Source organism: Oryza sativa, chromosome 1 (assembly GCF_034140825.1).
Source record: "Oryza sativa Japonica Group chromosome 1, ASM3414082v1".
NCBI lineage: Eukaryota > Viridiplantae > Streptophyta > Magnoliopsida > Poales > Poaceae > Oryza > Oryza sativa.
The window spans coordinates 5,244,353-5,265,110 of record NC_089035.1 but is presented as its reverse complement, the minus strand read 5'-3'; the positions used below and the strand labels follow the sequence as shown (position 1 = coordinate 5,265,110).

Below are 20,758 nucleotides of genomic sequence, written 5' to 3'. Positions count from 1 at the left end.
AATTCTAGTTTTCTAGATTTTTATAAAGCTGACAACCAACCAGCCGCTTCTCGTGATTTTAGCTCTCCAAATAGACCCAAAGTATCGATCTCGGCGGCTATCGAGGTGGAGAATGAAGAGACCGATATAGGGCTTTACTTTGGGTGTGTTTAGTTCACGCTAAAATTGAAAATTTGGTTAAAATTGAAATGATGTGACGGAAAAGTTAAAAGTTTATGTGTAGAAAAGTTTTGATATGATGTAAAACTTGAAAGTTTGAAGAAAAAGTTTAGAACTAAACTCGGTCTTCGTTGGTTGCAGCCTGTAGATGAGTTTGATTGAACGTGACGTGTGATGTGTTTTGTTTAGTGAACGTTCATCCACTTTGGTTGGGTTCATTTCAGCGTTTGACACATCCTATCTTTATAAGCATGTCTTGAGGTTGAATTGGTCAATATACGCGTTTCACTGTCAACAGATATGTCATCAGTATTAAATAATTAGACGTAAATACGAGTACACGTGCTAATTCTAGAACTTAAAACCTAGATATACTCATGAACAGGTTAAAAAAACTAACCATTTGAATTATGTTCACTTTCGCTAGGTGAGAGTATATTACGTGGATTGATGGTACTTAGTATTTTTTTCTATACTTTCCTTTGTTATAAAAGCTAGCATGTGGGTGTATGCTTGGTTACATGCGTCCAAGTTATACAGAGGCTAAGAGTATTCCAGGTATGAATCTTTTTTTCCTAATTAACTGAGCACAACAATGCTTCTATTATCTAAAAACATCAATAGTACATTGTCTATGAGCACCAAATTTATACCCTAGCAGATGGGATCATCGTGTACCCACGACCGGGGGTAGATTGAGACTCAGTCTCAGGGGTGGACCGCTATGAGGCCTCGATGTAAAAGCACATGCTACCTTATTTAGGGGGTGTTTAGGAGAGAGTGGGGCTACCTTAGGGTGTGTTCGGATGCCCTTTTTCTCAACCCCTCTCACTCGTTTTCCGCGCGCACGCTTTTCAAACTGCTAAACAATGCATTTTTTGTAAAATATTTCTATATGAAAGTTGCTTAAAAATCAAATTAATCCATTTTTTGAAAAAAAAAAGTTAGCTAATACTTAATTAATCACGTGCTAATGGATTGCTCCGTTTTTCGTGCGGAGGGTTCTGGTTGGGAACTAGCGAACACACTCTTAGAGCAAGTTTAATATTATAGCTAACTACTAGCTCCAATTCATCTATAGCCAATCTAATAACTCATTCATACAATAGTTACATACTACACAATTAACACCTGGTCTCACCTGTTATACACACACTGTGTCTTGGAGTCCGTGCTACATATGGCTACAAATCTATAGCCCGCTGCTTTTCTCTCTCCTTATTTATCTTCTTAAAATATATTTACAGCCGACTTATAGCCTGTTATTATACCTGCTCTTACTTTCACTATGTATTTGGCTGCCGAAAGGCCTAGCATAAACTCTTGATCACTTCATACCCACCCACGTCTGAGTCCACCACCATATTAGCTAAGTTCTCTCCAATCTTTAATTTACTGTCATGATAAGTTTATTATACAACCAGAAAAATACCCGTGCGTTGCAACGGGTGAAGACTATTTTAATCTTATTATTATTATACGGTTTAGCTAAGGTGAAATTTATCGTGGAAATTCGCTTGGATATTCTTTTTACAAAATCATAAGCCGCAATTAGGGGTCCGATCGTCTCAAGTTAGCATGTAAATTTTTTAAAGAGATTTCTTATACGACTCCTTCTGTATTTTTAAAAACGAACAAAATTAAAAACCGACTCAAAGATGGATTTGTATTTCTAAAAACGATTGAACTTAAAAACCTATTAAACACGGATGATGTATCAAAAGTACCGATAAAAATATCTTCAATTTTTTATAATAGCAGAGATGAGGATGTTTTATTATTTGTAAGAGTAACCGGTGCAACGTATGATGGCGAAAAGATTTGAACCCATTGGTTATCGTGAGAAATGCTTATAAGATCTCAGTCAAAGTTTGTTCAAGTGTTTTCATGTGTGTTTGTTGTCAAAACGGTTTTTTTTCCAATAAGATATTTTTTATTGACATTGTGACTTCGTGGTTTTAGTTATAGAACATCGTGAAAGATGTTATCAAAAGTTAAATATTTGCTACTGGATACAGTTATTACTATTTTGTTCATTTTGTTTGGTGAAGAGAGGGAATACAAGGAAATATATCTGAAACACCCTTGAGGTACTTGCATGTGAAAATTTCAACTTGGACACAATTCGGAGGAGTGGAGGCAACGTACGGACGGTGATGTAAAAGAAGGTTGTTTGCTAATCAGGACTTGTTTAGTTGGGGAAAATTTTTAGGTTTGGTTGTCACATCGGATATACGGATATATATTTGAAGTATTAAACGTAGTCTAATAACAAAATAAATTACAGATTCCACCAGGAAACTGCGAGACGAATTTATTAAGCCTAATTAATCTGTCATTAGCAAATGTTTAATGTAGCACCACATTGTCAAATCATGGCGCAATAAGGCTTAAAAGATTTGCCTCGCAATTTACACACAATCTGTGTAATTGTTTTTTTTATCTATATTTAATATTTTATGCATGTATCTAAACATTCAATATGACAGCGTGAGAATTTTTGTTTTGTGAAATAAACAGAGCCTATTTATATTCACCAGCTTCGCACGGTCCACGGTATGCAAGGTTTTTCTCCCCACCCATAACAACAGTAGATCACTCTTAGCATGCTTCAACGATGACGAGAAGGGAAAGCAAAATAGAATATTTGTGCATGAAATGTTATGTTTCGTCTGCCATTCACGAGACATAGGTACAAACTGAGAGACCATAGCCGGAAAGTATTTTTGTGGTCTCAACTCTCAAGGCAGCAAGGTGAAGAAAGGAACATCAACATCATCTCCTGTAAGAAGGTGCATGATGCATTTGCGCCCATAGATGTCATCAACGTCGGTGGCCATCACGGTTACGTCTAGTAAGTCGAAACACATGATTGGTAAAAACGAACTAGGATAAAAATGTACGGGAAAAGTACAAATTAACCAACCCCCCCCCCTCACCCCACACACACCGGGAACTATCACGGTCGACCGAATTACCCCTCTAAACCCGAAAATCAGACATCGTTTACCCTATGCTTTCAATACCGGATAAATTACCCCATCGACCCAATCCATAATATGTGGCAGTCCAGTCAATATTCTATTTATAAAAATGTGTGGGACCCACCTGTCATACTCCTCTTTCACTCTTCCTCTCTCTTCTCTCTCACTCTCTGTCTCACTCTTCCTCTCTCTCTCTTCTCTCTCTCACGGGTCGGTGGCAGGCGGGGGACACAGAGCGGCGGTGGCGGCAGGGACGGGGAACGAGGAGGCAGCGTCGGCGGATGCGGCCACGACGAGCAGTCACCCCCTCGGCGCGGCTTCCCTCCTCCTCCCCCCCTCTCTCTCTATGTGTGGCACCGTCGGGAGAGCGGGCATAATGGGGGCAGTGACATAGCTCGCGGCGCACCCCGTCGGTGGCCGAGGATGAGCTCCTCCTCCCCTGTCCCCTCGTCGCCGCCCCCACTCCACTGCCACCGCTTGCAGCGTTGTTCCCCTCTTCTGCTTAATAGGGCGGGTGAGGGATGCCAGGAGGGACACAACATCGGGCTCCGGCAGTGAGTCCGCGGTCCGCCGCCCATCCCCGAGCTGCCTCAGCCTCGCCGTCCTCGACGCCCCGAGCGGCCTCCACCATCGCCCGTCGCCATCCTACCACCCCAAGCTACATCTGTCCTCGCCGCCGTCCTACCTCCCTCGCTCGCCGTCGTTCCACTGCTGTCCGCCGCTGTCCTCGATGCCCTGAGCGGCCTCCGCCACCGCCCGCCGCCCCCAAGCTCCATCCGCCCCTACCGCTGTCCTGCCGCCCTCGTCCTCCAACACCCTCCTCGACGCCGCCCGCCGCTGCCGCGTCCTCCCCGCACTCCACCACCGCCCGCACGCCGACTGCCCGTCTGACGCGCGCCACCGGCGCCCACACGCCGACCGCTGTGCGAGCTTTATGCCTGAGAGAGAGAGGGGGGAGGAGGTATGACAGGTGGTATGATCGCCTCTCCGCCATGGCCGCCCCGTGCGTGCCGCTACTCGCCTTCGCTTCCGCCTTCGTTGCTGGTTGCACGAGTGCGCCATCGGCGTCCGAGCAACCTCCGCCTCCGCGCGCCACCGCCAGCGCCCGAGCATCGCCCTCCACTCCTCCGTCGCCATTCTCAATGCTGCCATGCTGGTGAGCTGGTGAGGGGAGGGAGAAGAGAGAGAGGGGGGGGATTGGGGATAGAGAGATAGAGGGGTGGCGAACTGACAGGTGGGCCCACTGATTTTATATTAAAAGAATTGCTGACTGTACTCCCACGTTTACTAAAACCACCGCGAATTGGGTCGAGGGGGGTAATTCGTCCGGTTTGCATAGTTGGGATTAAAAAATGTCCGGTTTTATGGTTCGGGGGGTAATTCGGTCGATCATGATAGTTGGGGGGGTAATTCGTAGTTTTTCAATTCTACTGTTATCAGTCCAAAGTCAAAAGGCTGAAAAATAATTAAAGAAGGAAGATGAAGAAACCCATAAACCATTTATCTAGGTCTAAATTTAATTAAAATCGACCGCGGCTCAATCAAAAGTTCGTTTTCCCCATCTTGAGCCGTTTTAAGAAGCGAAGAAAACAATATTTTGAAAAAAAAAACACCAAGACACAGGGAGTATTACGTTTTTCTGGTGGGTTTTGTGCTTTTTCAGAGTACGTTTTCGACGTCATAGGCTCCATCAGTTCTCCCCACACTTTTCCCCTCCGCTTGAACTCGCCGCCACTGAAATGCCCTCCAAATCCAAATCCTCCAAATTCGATTCGCGTCCTCCGTTTGCTTCGCTTCTTCTTCTAGAACCCACCAAACTCTCCGGCCACGTGCGCCCCGCCCTAAACCCTAGCCGCACCCCCCGCCTCCCTCTCGTCGCCGGCGACCGCCGCCGCCGCCATGAGCCGCTTCGACGGCCGCGCCGCGGACCCCGGCTCGTACCGCGACCGCCGCAGGTAACCGCTCCACCACCGTGGTTTTGATTTCTAAACCCTAAGCCCTAAGTGTTGGGGGTTCTGATTGCTCGTTGGGTTGGGTTGGGGTTTGGTTGCAGCGAAGGGGCGTTCGGGGGCGGGACGAGGGCGTTCGCCCCGACGAGCAAGGCGGACTCCGCGGCCGCGGCCGCTGACCTGGATGGGCTGCCGCGGTTCGAGAAGAACTTCTACGTGGAGTCCCCCTCCGTGGCCGGCATGACGGAGGAGGAGGTGGAGGCCTACCGGCGCCGCCGGGAGATCACCGTGGAGGGCCGCGACGTGCCCAAGCCAGTGCGCGAGTTCCGCGATGTCGGATTCCCAGGTTTCGTTTGCTGCGTGCTACTGCTACCCTTGTCCTGCACTTACTATAGTACTATGTATGCAATTTAGATGAACGTGCTCCAGGAGGAATTGGAATTTAGATGGACGTGCTTCAGGAGGGGAATGTATAGGTCTATTTGTTTCGTTAGCTGGTTGTGTTGTAAACTACATTGAATCATCAAAGAATTGAAGTATCATAACAGTTATTTCACACCACAATTTCTGCTTTGGCGGAATTTGTTTTGGCTGTAAATACTCAAAACTATTTCAACCTTGAGCCACATTGTCACATTAGTGACATGTAACTGCAGAACCACTCTAGAATGAGGCCAAAGGTTAAACAGTAGGTGGTTCTAATAGTCAATGGTCAAAAGGTGAACTATTCGAAGTTGAGGGTTGGAAACTGGAGTTAGGCCATGATTAACAGTTGTAAAATGATTTTTCCAAAGAAAAACAGCCAACAGCGATAACATGTGCAACCAGCTCAAGTGCTGAACACTAAATGGTGAAAGTATCATTTGGTTTTCTTTGAACTCCGATTAGGATTTGTTGGTCCTCTCATTAAATCCCATTATCATCACTTCATCAGCCAATTCATTCATCAGGAGGAAAGGATATGAATATGTCACTTGTTATTCATTTAAGATCTGTTGTGCTCTTCAAAGATTATTCTGCTTGCATTCTTGGACTTGAGCCATTGATAATTTATGAGCCCCTTTACCTTCTGAACTACATTCTTTATTATTTTGCTCTTTTTTAATCTTGGACATCTTACATTCTATATTTCCTGATCCAAGATACTTAACTTCCATTGTGCAGAATATGTTTTGCAAGAAATTACAAAAGCTGGGTTTGTAGAACCTACTCCTATCCAGTCTCAAGGTTGGCCAATGGCACTGAGGGGACGTGATCTTATTGGCATTGCTGAAACAGGATCAGGGAAAACACTTGCTTACCTTTTACCTGCCATTGTTCATGTTAATGCTCAGCCGATTCTAGGTGCGAAATGTTGCTTATGTTTCTTAACCGATTTTCTTGGATACATTCTGGACTTCTTTTGTGGTAATCTACTAACATTTTTCCGTGTGTTATTAAAGCACCTGGCGATGGTCCAATTGTTCTGGTGTTAGCCCCTACACGTGAACTTGCTGTGCAGATACAGCAAGAGGCAACTAAGTTTGGTGCGTCATCAAAAATAAAAAGTACTTGCATATATGGTGGTGTTCCAAAAGGTCCTCAAGTTCGCGATCTTCAAAAAGGTTCTCTTTCTTTCTTATGCTAGGAAGTTCAACAACCAGAAGGAATCTTTTGTACTGCACGCATGAAGTCATGAACAATGTTTGAAGGACATTCAGTTGGTCAATAATGAAATGACACTGTTCAAAAGGACATCCTATTGATCTATAGCTTAAATGATACATTCATCCTGTGTAGTATATTTAGTTTAATTTGTCACTGTTTGCATCCAGGCGTTGAAATTGTTATAGCCACGCCAGGAAGACTGATTGATATGATAGAATCACATCATACAAATTTGCGGAGGGTCACTTACCTTGTTTTAGATGAGGCAGACCGGATGCTGGATATGGGCTTTGAACCTCAGATTAAGAAAATTGTTTCTCAGGTATGCCTCTTCTTCTGAATCTATTATTCCATTCTCAACAATTTTCTAATAATTATGCTTGCTACATGTTACATGCTTTTACTTATACACTGTCAACAGAATGAAAGGGTAGCATGTATCCATTAGTAATCAATCAGATGAAGATCAACCTATAATCTCTCCCCAAGTTTGTTGCATCAACCTAGTCCTCTCATCCCTAGCAGCCAACACTGCCCAGCCATAGGCAGAGTTTTCCTCCATGAACCGTGCCTACAACATACCAACATTGTTTTACATAGTGTTAAGGGATTACCATCTGCCTTTTCAGATTCGTCCAGATCGCCAAACATTATATTGGAGTGCTACTTGGCCAAAGGAAGTTGAACAGCTAGCAAGGAACTTTCTTTTCGACCCATACAAGGTGGTTATTTTTGCCAATGCATCATTTTGCAGATGAATTTATGGCAGACTACGGTATCTGCTTCATGTGAACTCAATTGCTTTTTTTGTGCTGCAGGTCATAATTGGTTCTGAGGAGTTGAAAGCTAATCATGCCATTTCTCAACATGTGGAGATATTATCCGAGAGTCAGAAGTACAATAAGTAGGATCCGCGTGACCTTTTCTCTTCATTACACACTGAAATGATTCATTCAGAATGCATTGATGATGAAATTCTTTGATGTTAAGGTTGGTTAATCTACTGGAGGATATAATGGATGGCAGCCGGATATTAATATTTATGGACACGAAGAAGGGATGTGATCAAATCACTAGACAGCTTCGGATGGATGGTTGGCCTGCTCTGTCTATCCATGGTGACAAAAGCCAAGCTGAGAGGGATTGGGTTCTTTCTGAATTTAAATCAGGGAAAAGCCCTATCATGACAGCGACTGATGTGGCTGCTCGAGGCTTAGGTATACAAAAATCCTCCCAGATCGATGAATTATATTTATTTCTGTAAACTAATGCCACTTATATCTGGAAACAGATGTTAAGGATGTTAAATATGTCATTAACTATGACTTTCCGGGATCATTGGAGGATTATGTTCATCGCATTGGTCGAACTGGCAGAGCTGGAGCAAAAGGAACAGCTTACACGTTTTTCACTGCTGCTAATGCCAGATTTGCCAAGGATCTGATCAACATACTAGAAGAAGCTGGACAAAAGGTCAGCCCTGAATTAGCTAATATGGGTCGTGGTGCACCACCCCCTTCTTCAGGCAAGCTCTCTGTTTATCTAACTATTTTCAAATTATTGTAGAAGCAAGTTTACAGATTCTGATTTCTGCCTACTTTCTTTTCACCTATAGTGCTGCCTAAGAATTTGAAAATTCTGAATGTGACTGACTATTGTCACATCTTTGCAGGCCACCGTGATAGATATAGAGGGTATGGAGGTGGCCGGTCATGGAGCTGATTTTCATATGTTGTTATTGCAGAGAGCAATGTTTGGCCTTTCTTTGTGGATGGCTATGTGTATTTCTGGCTCACTGAATCTTTTAACTAATGATCGGTAAAGGTAGATTTATATAACTTAAACACCATGCCCCTTTTATGAGATATGACTGGGTCCTTCTCATCCACTGTGTCAATAGCTCAAACTGTGGCATTGGCATATAATATTTTGCTTACAGTTATTAGAACGGTTTCTCTATCATATTTTTTTCAGTGTGCCGACTCATACTTTGGATCCATTAATGTTAATATGAAGCCCTTTTGATTTCCATTTAGAAAGATAGTTAATTAGACCATCATTTAATCATATTTGTGGTACCGATTTTGACCAGACATTGATGAATCCTTGGTTTCATGCAATTTGGTTTGATTGCCTGAACACTGATGGCATAATTTCACTACTATTTTGTTTAGCATTGTACAATATATGCCTACTCTGCATATCTTCTCCTTTTCCCAATTTACACTTCCTTTTGGTTCTCTGCTGTGTGGTGATCAACTGAAATGGCTTTCTTGGACAGTATGATTTTTCTTGCCTTCTGAGTTCTGAAAGCCAAACCAACAGCTCATGATCGCCATGTGACAATAACTGTAGGCTGTCTGGTGTGGCCATGCGGTGCGGCTGGTATGAAGACAGTTTAATTTTTGCTCTCTCCCGAACATAGGATGCTCTTCATATGTATCTATACTATTCCTGCAGTTATTTACAGTATTTGAGAAACATCTCTGTGCGCTGGGACTGGGGGTTTAGGAACTTTGTCCCATAGTCAGTTGTGCTGTGCATCATAAGTCAATGTCCTGGAGTGAAATTGCAGTCTGAAATTTCTGGCCCTGTAGGGCGTGTGGTTCCCTCTGTAGTGGCTGCTATTGATATATCCACATCTTTGCTAGTACGGCCTTCAGCTTCTTACCAGCTTTTTACTGTACCAATCCAAGATAATATGGTAAACAAGGATCTGCCAGAACAATGGATTTGTGGTCCTTGCTGCTGTTGCAAATCTAATACATCTGTCATTTGGAGTTATTTGGCATGATATGATGATAACCAGAAACCTGAATTTTGTTTCTATGAAGAGAGACCCTTTTGCTGCAGTGTGGTCCATGAATACTTTGTTAACATCCACAATTTGTATGAATCTTATCACCATAGGTACATCAATCCGTAACTCTTAGTGCCAATTGGCTATCTGTTTTGAATGTAGGTCCACAGTTTGCATTCTGTTTGCGCCTTAACTACTTTTTGCAAAATCTGCTAGTTTTCATTCTATGTTTCATGACATCACTACTATTCAGGCTTTTCTGGTGGGTAGTTTTTTGGGGCTTAAAATCATGGCTATGAACAAATCATTGAATTTTTGTGTCTAGCTAGTGGACTGATTTGGACTTTAAGCATCTTATCTGCTTTGATGTTATTGAGTCCATCTGTTGGTTCATGTACATGCCTTAGTTCACATGACCTGATGTATTATTTGTGTGTATTAACCAGTAACTATGCTAAAATTTTGCAGCTTGATATTTCGATGTTCTTTTGGTTCTGTGGTGGTCACGTTGAGCCGTATTATTATTATTATTATTTTTTTGTTGCGATTGTACTATTCTGTTGCAGGACCGTCTTGAAGCAGAGCTACAATAAATCTGGGGATGCATTTGGTTCGCTAGGAGGGCTTCTCTGGTGGTCCAAGAGCTGTAGCTGCAAACCGTACAGCTTGGCAATATGGTAAGAATTCAATAATGCTAATAAGAGAGGGGTGTTTAAAGCTTGTGTAGTTGAGCTTGCTGCTGCATATATTAGCATGTTTTCTGTAATCATCTGTTGATATGTATGGCCGCGGTTTTGGAAATGTAGTGGTTTCCAAAAAAGAGGGAGATCCTATGCAACTTTAGTTTAGAAAAGCACGGTGGCAAGCATGCACACATGCGGGTGGGCCAGAGGAAAGAAAGAAATAAACGGAGGAGGCTTGTCCATGGTAATTGGACCATTATGCCACAGGAGAGTTAATGAAAGTAAGGAGCCCATGGTAATTGGACCATTAGGCCACATGAGAGTTAATTGAAAAGGCAGGGCAGGGCAAGCGTGTGTGCGTGCCTGCCTCCCTTGCTCCCCAAAAGCTGGGCTCATTAGCCTCTCTACTGGGCATACCTTGGAAGGAACTGCAGAAGGGAGGTCCAGTCCAGATATTATGTTAGATCGTTGTGCTGCCGCTATTTGATCTTGGGTCACCCATATTTTCGTGCCGTAGGACATCGAGCTATCATGCTTACCATCATCCTCGTGAGAGAAGATGAGGGTTCCAATAGCATCTGACACGAGGAAGACAAAGGCGGTGATACATGTTCAGTGGTATAAATGTTCCAAAGCCGGGAAAATCTAGCTCAAGAAAGGGAAACAAACAAGTAGGGCAGCTGATCTGATCTTGACTCTTGAGACGAATCATTAGCCACGACGTTTTATGTTTGGCAACCTGAGTTTGGTTCCCCTAGGTTGCTCTTCATTTGTTGTGTGGTGCCTTAACCATCAGCCTTATGATGAAGGCATATCTCCCAAAAGGATCCAGTGGCTTTTACCCCCCCTGCAAGTCTGCAGCTGAACCTTGCAGAAAAGATCACACAAAAAGCTGGGCTACATCAAGGGAAACTCAATTCACCAGTCCATTCTCTCTTTCTCCTGTCCTGTATTCGTATGTATACTACAGTGCAGTATGTTCCATGCTGGATTTCTCTCTCTAGGCCCTATATGCTTATCTCTTCTTCTCTTCCTTCCCCCACTCCAAAGCAAAGCAGATGCATGCAGCCGCAGCTGCACCACACTGCCCCAGGCCCCCAGCTTCTCAGTGGTCAAAGTCCTATCAGCTTGCTGCTTGCATAGGGTCCCTTTTCCTGTGCCCATTGATTCATTTCACTTGCTCCTTGTGGACCAATGCCTCCATGTACACATATTAACCCTACTATAGTATGAGTGGTCACCACTAATATAGTATGAGCACCAGCATCAAATCAAAGGCCAATGAGCAGTAGTTCTACAATAGTAGTACTGTTAATTAATCGATCAGTAGCTTATACATCAATACATGTTGGCTAAATTAACAAAGCTGCCTCCTAGCTAATGCTGGCCTACCCTTCCTGTATAATTACACCATACGTAAGCACCTCTATCAATGGCTAGAGCAACTGGCCATCTTGCAGGGACCATTGCTCAGAGCTTGCCCCTCCTGATCATATCCCTTGCTAGAGTAGTACTAGTACACGTGTGATATATATATATATATATATATATATATATATATATATATATATATATATATATATATATATAGGTAGGTAGCAGTATAGATCGACATATAGATGATATATATGTGCATCTTGGTGTGTGCAACTTGGCTTGTTGCATGCATGTGTCGACTCGTGTGGGCTACTCGTACTCGACCGACCGATCTGCATCGATCCATGCATGCATCTGATGGATCTCCTCTACTAGTTGAGTATGGTGATCGGTATAGTAGTAGTGGTGGCTAGTGGCTAGTCGTCGTCCTCCTTGGCGGTGACCCTGATGGGCATGCCCCGCTTGAGCCGCACGGTGGGGAAGTTGACGATGTGGTCCTCCTCCGCCACCCACCTGCATCCATGGCAGCAATTAGCAGTCCATTTCAATGTCCTTGTCAGGCAACAACCATGCATGCAATGGATGGATCAGCAGGTCGATTATTCAGAAAGAGATTGTAGATAAGAGATCTCATAATCATAATCATTTATCAATAACACATGATCGATGGTGATGCCACTGCCACTCCCTACTTAAGGTATTTAACCGGATGGGATCGATATCCGATCAAAATACCTTATATTTTGAGACGAATGAAGTGTATTCTAATATAAGCATTTTCTATGTTATAGCTAGAGTCCTAACCATCTTGTCCAGATACATACCAGAAATACTTGCATTTTTAGAATGTAGTATCATCTATCTTAAGTTTGAGCAAACCATGCAGGGAGCACCTATATGCCTGCAACTCTGAACAAGAGCTTTACTACTATCAATGTTGATAGTTGATTTACTGGCTTCATGTGGACAGTGGCCAGTTGCTCGCATAACACAGTAATATGTTATATGTAGGCCAGCTAGCTGCTTGTGCAACCAATGCAAATGCGTGCAGATGCAGTGCACGCATGCATGAATCTGTGCTATGCATGTGCCAGGTTCTAAAGTCCATAGTACTAAATTACTGGTCAATTTATTACGGAAACTGGCATGATGATGTAGCCGGATTGTCTTTGTAAGACATGTGGACCCAATGATTATCGGACCCACAATGTCAGTGACAAAGTCACGTGACTTTGACTGCAGAGGATCCTGATCCAATGTAGCTTAGCTACATAAAGCACGAGTAATATTATGTGATTTGCTTTTTTACAAGATGTTGCAAAACGCTTCTCTTAGGATCAATTAGATAGAGGTCAGCACAAGCATAATGGGGAATTGGAAGATGGTCAAAGAAGACAGAAAAACACATTGGACTGATGGACTCTCCAATCTCCATTGTTTAAAGTGATATGATGTTTTTCTAGCAAGTCGGATTCTCTTGTTGGAGTTTGATTTGTTTATGGGAGGAGTATAGTATTGTTTGCAGGCAGGCATGCAGCGACCATACCCTGGCACGTGCTCCTACATTGATGCAGCGTGTCTGACGACCGGTCAAAGTGGCACATCTCGGCCGGCTAGATCAGCTGGATGCGTGCGTGCGTGCGTGCGTGCTACAGTATTATATTCGCGTTCCTGGGATTCAGTTCAGTCACGGACCGGACAAGGCACAAAGTATGCATGCACGCACGCATGTCACCCATCTCGTCTCATCTCATCCAACTGTTCGAGTCGATAGAGAGCCCATTCCGGCTGCCTAACCATCACACCCATGTCTCCGGTCTCCCCCTTCTTACCCCCTTCGCCAATTACTACACCACGCTTCTTCCCGCCTCCTTTCCCAACTCAACCCGATCCGGCACATTTTCTAAACTACTAAACAATACGATTTTTTATATAAAAATTATTTTTAAATTTATATTAACCTATTCTTTAAGTTTTTAACTAATACTTAATTAATCATATATTAATAAATCACCATATTTCCCCGCAAAAAAATAAAATAAATCACCATATTTTCTACCTCCCGAACGTAGGACGTAGCCCTATACAGACTCCATAGCTGATGGACGACTGGTAATCAAAATATGATACTCGCTCCGACCCAAAATATAAGTATTTTTAGCTATAAATATGAATAAATATATAAATTTATAGTAAAAAATGCTTATATTTTTTTATATGGATGTAGTATATTTTCGTGTCAATATAGGCACTATCCTGAGCTAAGCACACGCATCGTAACATTGCTTAATCGAAGCGTGCATTATAGCTAAGCTTATTTTTTTTTTTTTAGATTAGTCTGTTTGCATTGGTAAGCTACATGGTTGTGAGACCATGAAAAAAACAAATTAAAGTTGAATTTTTTTTTTGACGAAAGACGTACTGACATGTGAGACCCACCACCGCCCAGCGACCACGTCTCAAGGGGAGGTGCAGCGGCGGTGGGCATGCAGGGCGTGGCGTGGTAGCTGACACGTGCGGGCGCTGTAGCTGTAGCAGCGGGCGCCGTAAGCCACGCACGCGTACAGCGGCGTAGTCCGCATGCATGCACACATGTGGGTGTGGGGGGGAAGGGATGGATATGCGCCGCATGTGCGCGCACGTGTGGCCCCACGCGCGGAACAACACCCCGCTCTATTCGCAATAGAGGCTGGACCGACCTCCCACCTTGGGTATCTTCCTTGATCTTCTTCTTTTTCGCCCCGCGCGCCGAAATTATTTGTCTTCCTCGTAGCTTCCATTTTTTTCTTTCACATGAAAAATGACCTAGTGTTCCTACGCAGTGTAATCCTCCTCGCGAGAAGAAATAATTTACTGTATTTAAGAAAATTATAGAAATAGAATTTGGTACTATCTCTGTCTCTTAAAAAAAACAATTTCTAAGCTTGAATCTAGAAATAATCTATATCTTAGATTTAAAACCAGAAGTTGATTTTGTAGGCCGAAAGTTGTATCTCCCAGTGTGAGAGGCGAAAATACCATACTATATCTTTCGATCAGAGGTGGAGACGGCTCCAGGTCGAACGACCGTCTAGGCTTCGCTGTCGGCGTCTCCACTACCAATCACCGTTGACGCGTGTAAAAATGGATTGATCACTACAAAACACTATTAGTTATCCGGGCTCGACGATGTCGCTGGCTTCACCACCGCTTTAGATACCTCCTTAAGCACAGTAAGATCACTCCCTCAAGGAAGATGATAACAGAGGAGGTATAAGCATGGGAGAAAGCCTCGTGATGCTATCCCTAGTGACGTATTAGGACCAGTTATTATCTGACATAATTTTTTTCTTTTTTTTTTATCTCTGGAAAGATTCGGCTTGATCTTCAAATCCTCATGTACGTACCCGATCTATATACCCCCCCACAATTATTCTGTCAATCAACGCATAATTCATCTACTGTTCCGCTCTTCTATTGTTCTACAGAGATTAGTTATTACTAGGAACATGAATGTGCATGCGAAGAGGGCATGGCCAAATGATAGGGACATGACTACATGAGATGCATGCCATTGGTGCCCGGTTGCGTGCATTATATGATGCAAAGGCCGTGATTTTTATTCCATTCATTATATGATGTAGAGGTCGTGATTTTTATTCTTTTATCTAGAAAAAAATGCTATCGGTGCCGAGCGATCATGGAAAATTATGCAAAAGTTGTAGTTTGTATTCCATTATCTAGAAAGAAAAAAAAGCTATTGTTGCCAAGTGATCATGAAACAAAGCTAAGGAGTTGGAATCAATGGCTGCACTAAGAATGGCCAAGATTGAGATGTGGTGATCCATACCTGAAGCTGGTGACCAAGTGGTGAAGGAAGATGGAAGCTTCCAGCCTGGCCAGATCCAGGCCTGGGCACAGCCTCTGCCCACCACCAAAAGGAGTGAAGCTGCCATTGCTCATGTCCTTCTCCTGTTGAGATTGATTGATTTCTTGACCAATTAGCACATTATTAGACTTCCCAAATCAAATCATAATGATAGGATGCCTCAACAGTAGTACAGCACCATCATTTGCCTAGATTAATTATTTGCATATCATTTTCAGAGCTTACACAAAGTACACAATAGAGGGAAAAAAAGGGTGTGTATTCCTTTCCTGGACAGCTTAAGCTTATGTTGTCTGAATTTACCAGTTCAAAGAACTACCAAATCCAGTTATTTTGGGAGATTCAATTGACTTCTGCCTAGGTGTATATATCAATCACTAATGCAACTTTGAGGGAATCTCTGTTATTTTCTGCAATACTAAGTGTTAGTACAAGGCAATGTCAAATCCATCATGAGATTACTGATATAGAAGTAAGCCCACATGTTAGGAGTCCCACCAAAACCGCACTCATCAAATCCTTATTATGCTGGTGTTGCCTAAAGGGGTAGCAATTGGATGAACATCTCTACCAAATGTGGGGCTCTTTCTTACCTTCCACCTCCATGGGTTGAACTTGTAGGGCTCATCGTAGAGCGTATCATCGAGGTGGACTGACCGGAAGTACACAAACACGCACCACCCCTTGGGGATGAGGTGCCCCTTCACCTCGACGTCGCGCACCGCCTTGCGCATGATCCCACCGATGATGTTGCCCAACCGCAGCGTCTCTGTTATCACCTACACTCCAATTTTCCAAATCGCATGGGGTCATGGGAAAAAAACCACACGGGGCCAGTAGATTTTGAGCTATAGAAATTTATGTTACAGTGTTAATGAACTATACTTACATGTTGTGTGAATGACAATGACATGTAGTCTGTCCATTGCAAGGTCTCACCCATGTCGGTTTTTCGCCTCTTGAGCTGTATGTTCTCCTCCTGGTAGCATTAGAATGTGATTGGTGTTATTATTCATCATTGTTACAACAAGTAATTACTGACGGTGGATTTTATCTTCAGCCGCGATATGCATGTTCTCTAACAGTGGTAGACATGCAGAGGTTTCAATGAGTTTATTGCTCACATGGCATCAAAACAGAAACACAGTCGACACGCGAGTAATTTCTTAGCACTGTAGTGATGTAAATGGAATCTAGCATATGACACAATGCTACTGGTGTAATAGGACATGCTAGCTAGGAAATATTACTGCTGCCTTCTAATCTCCATAGAATAAATAGCCAAATTATGTAACCTTCTTTTTTCCCCAGTTGATAAAAAACCCTCCATACTTCAACCAAAAAAACTATTCCTTGCACATGCGTTTATAGCCGGTTAGAAAAAAAAAACGCATAATAGCACAAACTAATGATATGTAAGTAGATGATACATCATGATAGTAAGCCTTTTCTTTTGTGAGAAGGCGACTCTGTTCTAATGATATGTATGTACCCGACCTGACATTGACAATGATGCAACGCACGTCATCTTGCAAAGATTGGTCCAAACACAAGTAGTAGTAGTATTTCTTTTCAGATGGCACATTAGATAACAAATAATAATGATAGCTCTAAGATGCCAACAAGAAAGGGATGGACCAAGGTTGGCACAACCCTTTATATGCTGCTGATCCCTTCTGCCCACCTACGTATCTCTCCCTTATTCGTAGGCTTTTTATGATCTAGTTTTTGTTTGGGGACACAGATCCTCTGCCATTGTGTGTAGTAGACAATAGTGATAGTAGTATATCATGCACAACACATGGCTCTGACAAAATGAATAGTTGATCATGTTCCTTTCAGACAAAAAAGAAAGAAAATCCAACTCTTTTCAGTTCTGGACCCTTTTTGCTGACTGCCCATGCCCAGCAACAGAGGATCCTTAATTACTTCCTAGGGTATGGTTTTATTTTTCTTTTCTGTTCAGGATTCATCTCTAGCATCTAATTATATGCAGGTATTGATCCAATTAAGAGCTTACTGTGTTGTAAGAGAGGTTTCAGGTATACAGGCTTACTTCCAGTTGGTGCAGGGCGAGAGGGCACTCGCTGAGGAACTTGACGGCGAGCGTGATGAGCACCGGGACGGAGTCCTCGGCGGGGATCATGAGGTCGATCATGTTGTCGGAGATGAGCTCGTCGGTGAGCTCATCGCTGCCGTCTCCGATGAGCACGTCGATGGCGTCCCGCGGCGGCGAGGCGGCGGCCCTCCTTGCCCTCTTCTCCCGGATGATCCTCTGTATCAGCCTCGCCATCTTCTTCTTGGCCTGATGACCACACACACAATAATGTGTCAAAAATGTGCAATGGATCGAGTGCAATTGTATACATTTAATCCAAGATTGTGAAACAGAGAGAACATATTAAGAGAGGTTAATGGTGATGGCAGCTGAGACACTGATCATGCTGCTGCTGATGCTGCATGGAGTAGGGCTGAGCAACATCAGACATAAAGGAGAGACAGAGTGGCTGACAGAAGAGAGTAGTAGAGATCAATGTGTGGTGCAGTGCAGGTTTACATGGAGTACTACAGGTAGAGAGAGAAAGAGAACTTAGATGAGAGGGAGAGAGAGAGAGAGAGAGTACCTGGAGTGATCTGTAGAGCCTAGTGCCAGGCAGCTTAATGGGGAGGGACATGAGGCCGACAATAAATTCCTGGAATTGCTGCTTCAGCTGCTGCATCTCCTCCCCTGCCTCCAGCCCGATCAGGCCCCTCACCAGGATTTCGAACACCACCTGCATTTGCATTTCATCACCATTTCTTGCAATTACATTTCGTTCCATCCTCATCTCTAAAAATTACAAATGTTCAAGACTGTATTTGCATCTCTTCCAGAGGAATACGCAGAGAAAAAATAAACATTTACGAGTGCACAAACACACGCTCTGGTGGCGAACAGGAACGTGGATTTTCGGCTGCTGGTAGTGGTAACTCTACTCCGATGGGGTGGGGCCCACATGGAGGTGAGCCACTCTCTCTCTCTCTAGAGTCAGAATATGAGATGAGAGAGAGAGAGAGAGAGAGAGAGAGAGAGTGTGTGTGATTGGGCCCACTCCTTTTGGGCCTTCCCTTTCCCGGCCTTGTGTAAGTTACTTCCATGTGGTGACACGGGCGCGCACGTGTGCACGCACGCCGGCGCTCGCCCACGCCCACCCACTCTGCTCCTCCTCCAATTCATCCACCCACTCTATCTCGTCGAGGAGCTCGCCGGAGAGGGAGAAGAAGGAGGACGTACCGACTTGGCGAGGTGCTGGACGTGGAGGAGGGAGGAGTCGGGGAAGGAGGAGAGGGCGGGGGAGAGGCGGCGGCGCATGTCGGCGGTGAGCTGGGACTTGAGGTGGGAGGACTTGAAGAAGGCGCCGACGAGGCCGTGGACGCGTCGCTGGAGCGCGCCGTTGATGAGGAGGATGGAGGACTTGCCCATCAGCTCCGTCAGCGACCGCGGGTACCACGGCACGAACGCCCGCGCGTCGCTCTGCAGCACGAACCGGCTCACCTCCGCGTCCGCCGTCACCACCGTCGCCGACCCGAACAGGTGCGACCTGAACACCGCGCTCCCGTGCCTGCACCATGCATGCACACCCATGCCCGTCAGTCAGAGCCGAACGCCTCGGGACGGCGGCGGCGGCGGAGGTGGCTAGGCTTACAGCTTCCGGCGCTTGTCGACGAACGCCTCGGGGCGCGGCGAGTAGGCGCACGACACGAACTCCAGCGTCTCGCCCACCACTGGCCACCCGAAGCTCCCCGGCGGGAGGCGCGCCGCCGCCGCCGCGTCCCCCTTGCCGCTGCCTGCACCACGCCGCCGCCTCCGCAGGAGCTCACTACACAGCACCACCCAAATAACCACGGCGGCGACCGCAAACGCCGGCGCCGCCCAACCGGCGGCCGCCGACACCATCCTTTTCTACCCCTCGAGCCCCTGCAGCAGCTAGCTAGCTAGGCTCCTACGCAAGTGCAGTGCAGCAGCGAGGTTACGAGAGGAGGAGGAGGGGCATGGGTTTGGAGGGGAGGATTATATAATAATGGAATGGAATTGGCAAGTGCAAAGTACACGAGGAGGAAGGGGTAGTAATACTCCAGTATAGTATAGGAGTATAGGAGCAGTGGTGGATCAGAAAATTGGTTTGTTGGTGTCATAACGTGTTTATAGGTGTCATAATATGCTAATTATGCTTAGAACATGATGTTATAGTATATAGATAAACAATTTTGCTATAGGTTTTACCGAAAGTTAAACACCGATGATTATAGTGTTGATCCGCACCTAAATAGGAGTATAGTATAGTATAGTCCCCACGTCTGTGTAATGATTGCGTATGGTGGAACAGTCTCTTGGTGTTCGTCTCGTCGTCGTCCTCCGGCGAGGGGCGACGGTGACGGCCACGGCGGGGAGGAATGGATTATGGATGGATATAGGAGAGGAGAGCAGAGCAGAGGAGTCCCTTCTATCTCTCTCTCTCTAAGTCTCACCTCACCTCCTCGTGCGCACACGCGTAGGGCCCACGCCCATAAAAGGGGCCAAGTGGGGGAGTAGAGACGGGTGCATTGCCGCGCACCGGTCACCACCACCATACTGCTGGCCTAGAGTTTGCCCAACACTATTGGTCGATGATGTTTTAATTTTTCTAAACACACGTTCGCATACTCGTCCCTATAAATACACACATCCTATTTATCAACAGGTACCACTAAAAAAATTAACCATAAATACGAGCACTCATATCAAATCTACGATTTAAATCAGGATAGGTTGATTTTTTTTAAAAAAAACCTAACTAATTGAGCTATCCTTACTTCGTAATGATGTTGATTTGACTACCAATAGCTCTTACATTATCAAAGTTTAATGAAGAATGAAGGGTGAATAACTAATCTAGTAAACTTAATTTGATCGGTTTTATCTTTTTATTGTATCCACACATATCCTTTAAATATTTGTTTTTAGCTTAGGGCTGCGTACGTTTCAAGGTGGTTTGTGTTTTGGATGATCAGGCGTACAGAAAAGAAAACAAGTAACATAATTTGGATGATCAGGCGTACAGGAGTATTAATTATTATAAACTTAAAAACTAGATTTACTTGATTTTTAAAAAATAATTTCTATATAAAAAGTTTTCATATTAAGTGACTAACGAAAATCGAGGATTTAACCAATCCAAAATGTAGTTTAAAACAGGCCCTAAATCATCATTTGGACCACTTGGTGTGCCAAATGGCTGATCCTAGTCATTGGTTGTATTAGAAAAATATCC

At 44.3% G+C, this 20,758-nt stretch overlaps 2 protein-coding genes and 1 long non-coding RNA gene across 9 annotated transcripts; 2 read left to right on the top strand and 1 right to left on the bottom strand.

Moving 5' to 3' along the window:
* The first annotated feature begins 4,832 nt into the window (after positions 1–4,832).
* Positions 4,833–12,831, top strand: LOC9268869 (DEAD-box ATP-dependent RNA helicase 20-like). 7 transcript variants are annotated; one of them, XR_010739159.1, is made up of 13 exons: positions 4,880–5,098; positions 5,197–5,438; positions 6,257–6,436; positions 6,535–6,696; positions 6,907–7,061; positions 7,369–7,461; positions 7,558–7,643; positions 7,730–7,956; positions 8,031–8,264; positions 8,412–8,563; positions 9,095–9,124; positions 10,106–10,216; positions 12,486–12,831. XR_010739159.1 is itself a non-coding variant. In NM_001424273.1 (10 exons), exons 1-10 carry the CDS (start codon positions 5,043–5,045, stop codon positions 8,459–8,461), a joined length of 1,485 nt encoding a protein of 494 aa, NP_001411202.1. In that variant the 5' UTR covers positions 4,833–5,042; the 3' UTR covers positions 8,462–8,685. The 7 variants fall into 7 exon arrangements, 2 of the variants coding, with proteins under 2 accessions (NP_001411202.1, XP_066163314.1); XR_010739158.1 differs by having other exon boundaries at positions 9,021–9,124; XR_003241156.2 differs by lacking the exon at positions 9,095–9,124.
* Positions 11,472–19,829, bottom strand: LOC4327329 (cytochrome P450 90D2). Its single transcript, NM_001409071.1, is given in 8 exon segments — positions 11,472–12,112; positions 15,429–15,550; positions 16,061–16,246; positions 16,357–16,446; positions 17,524–17,772; positions 18,092–18,241; positions 18,742–19,069; positions 19,154–19,829. Coding segments are annotated over 8 exon segments (1,473 nt in total). The 5' UTR covers positions 19,405–19,829; the 3' UTR covers positions 11,472–12,015.
* Positions 17,096–17,727, top strand: LOC136354954 (uncharacterized). Its single transcript, XR_010738880.1, has 2 exons — positions 17,096–17,404; positions 17,510–17,727. It is a non-coding gene; the product is annotated as an uncharacterized lncRNA (long non-coding RNA).
* Positions 19,830–20,758: the final 929 nt, after the last annotated feature.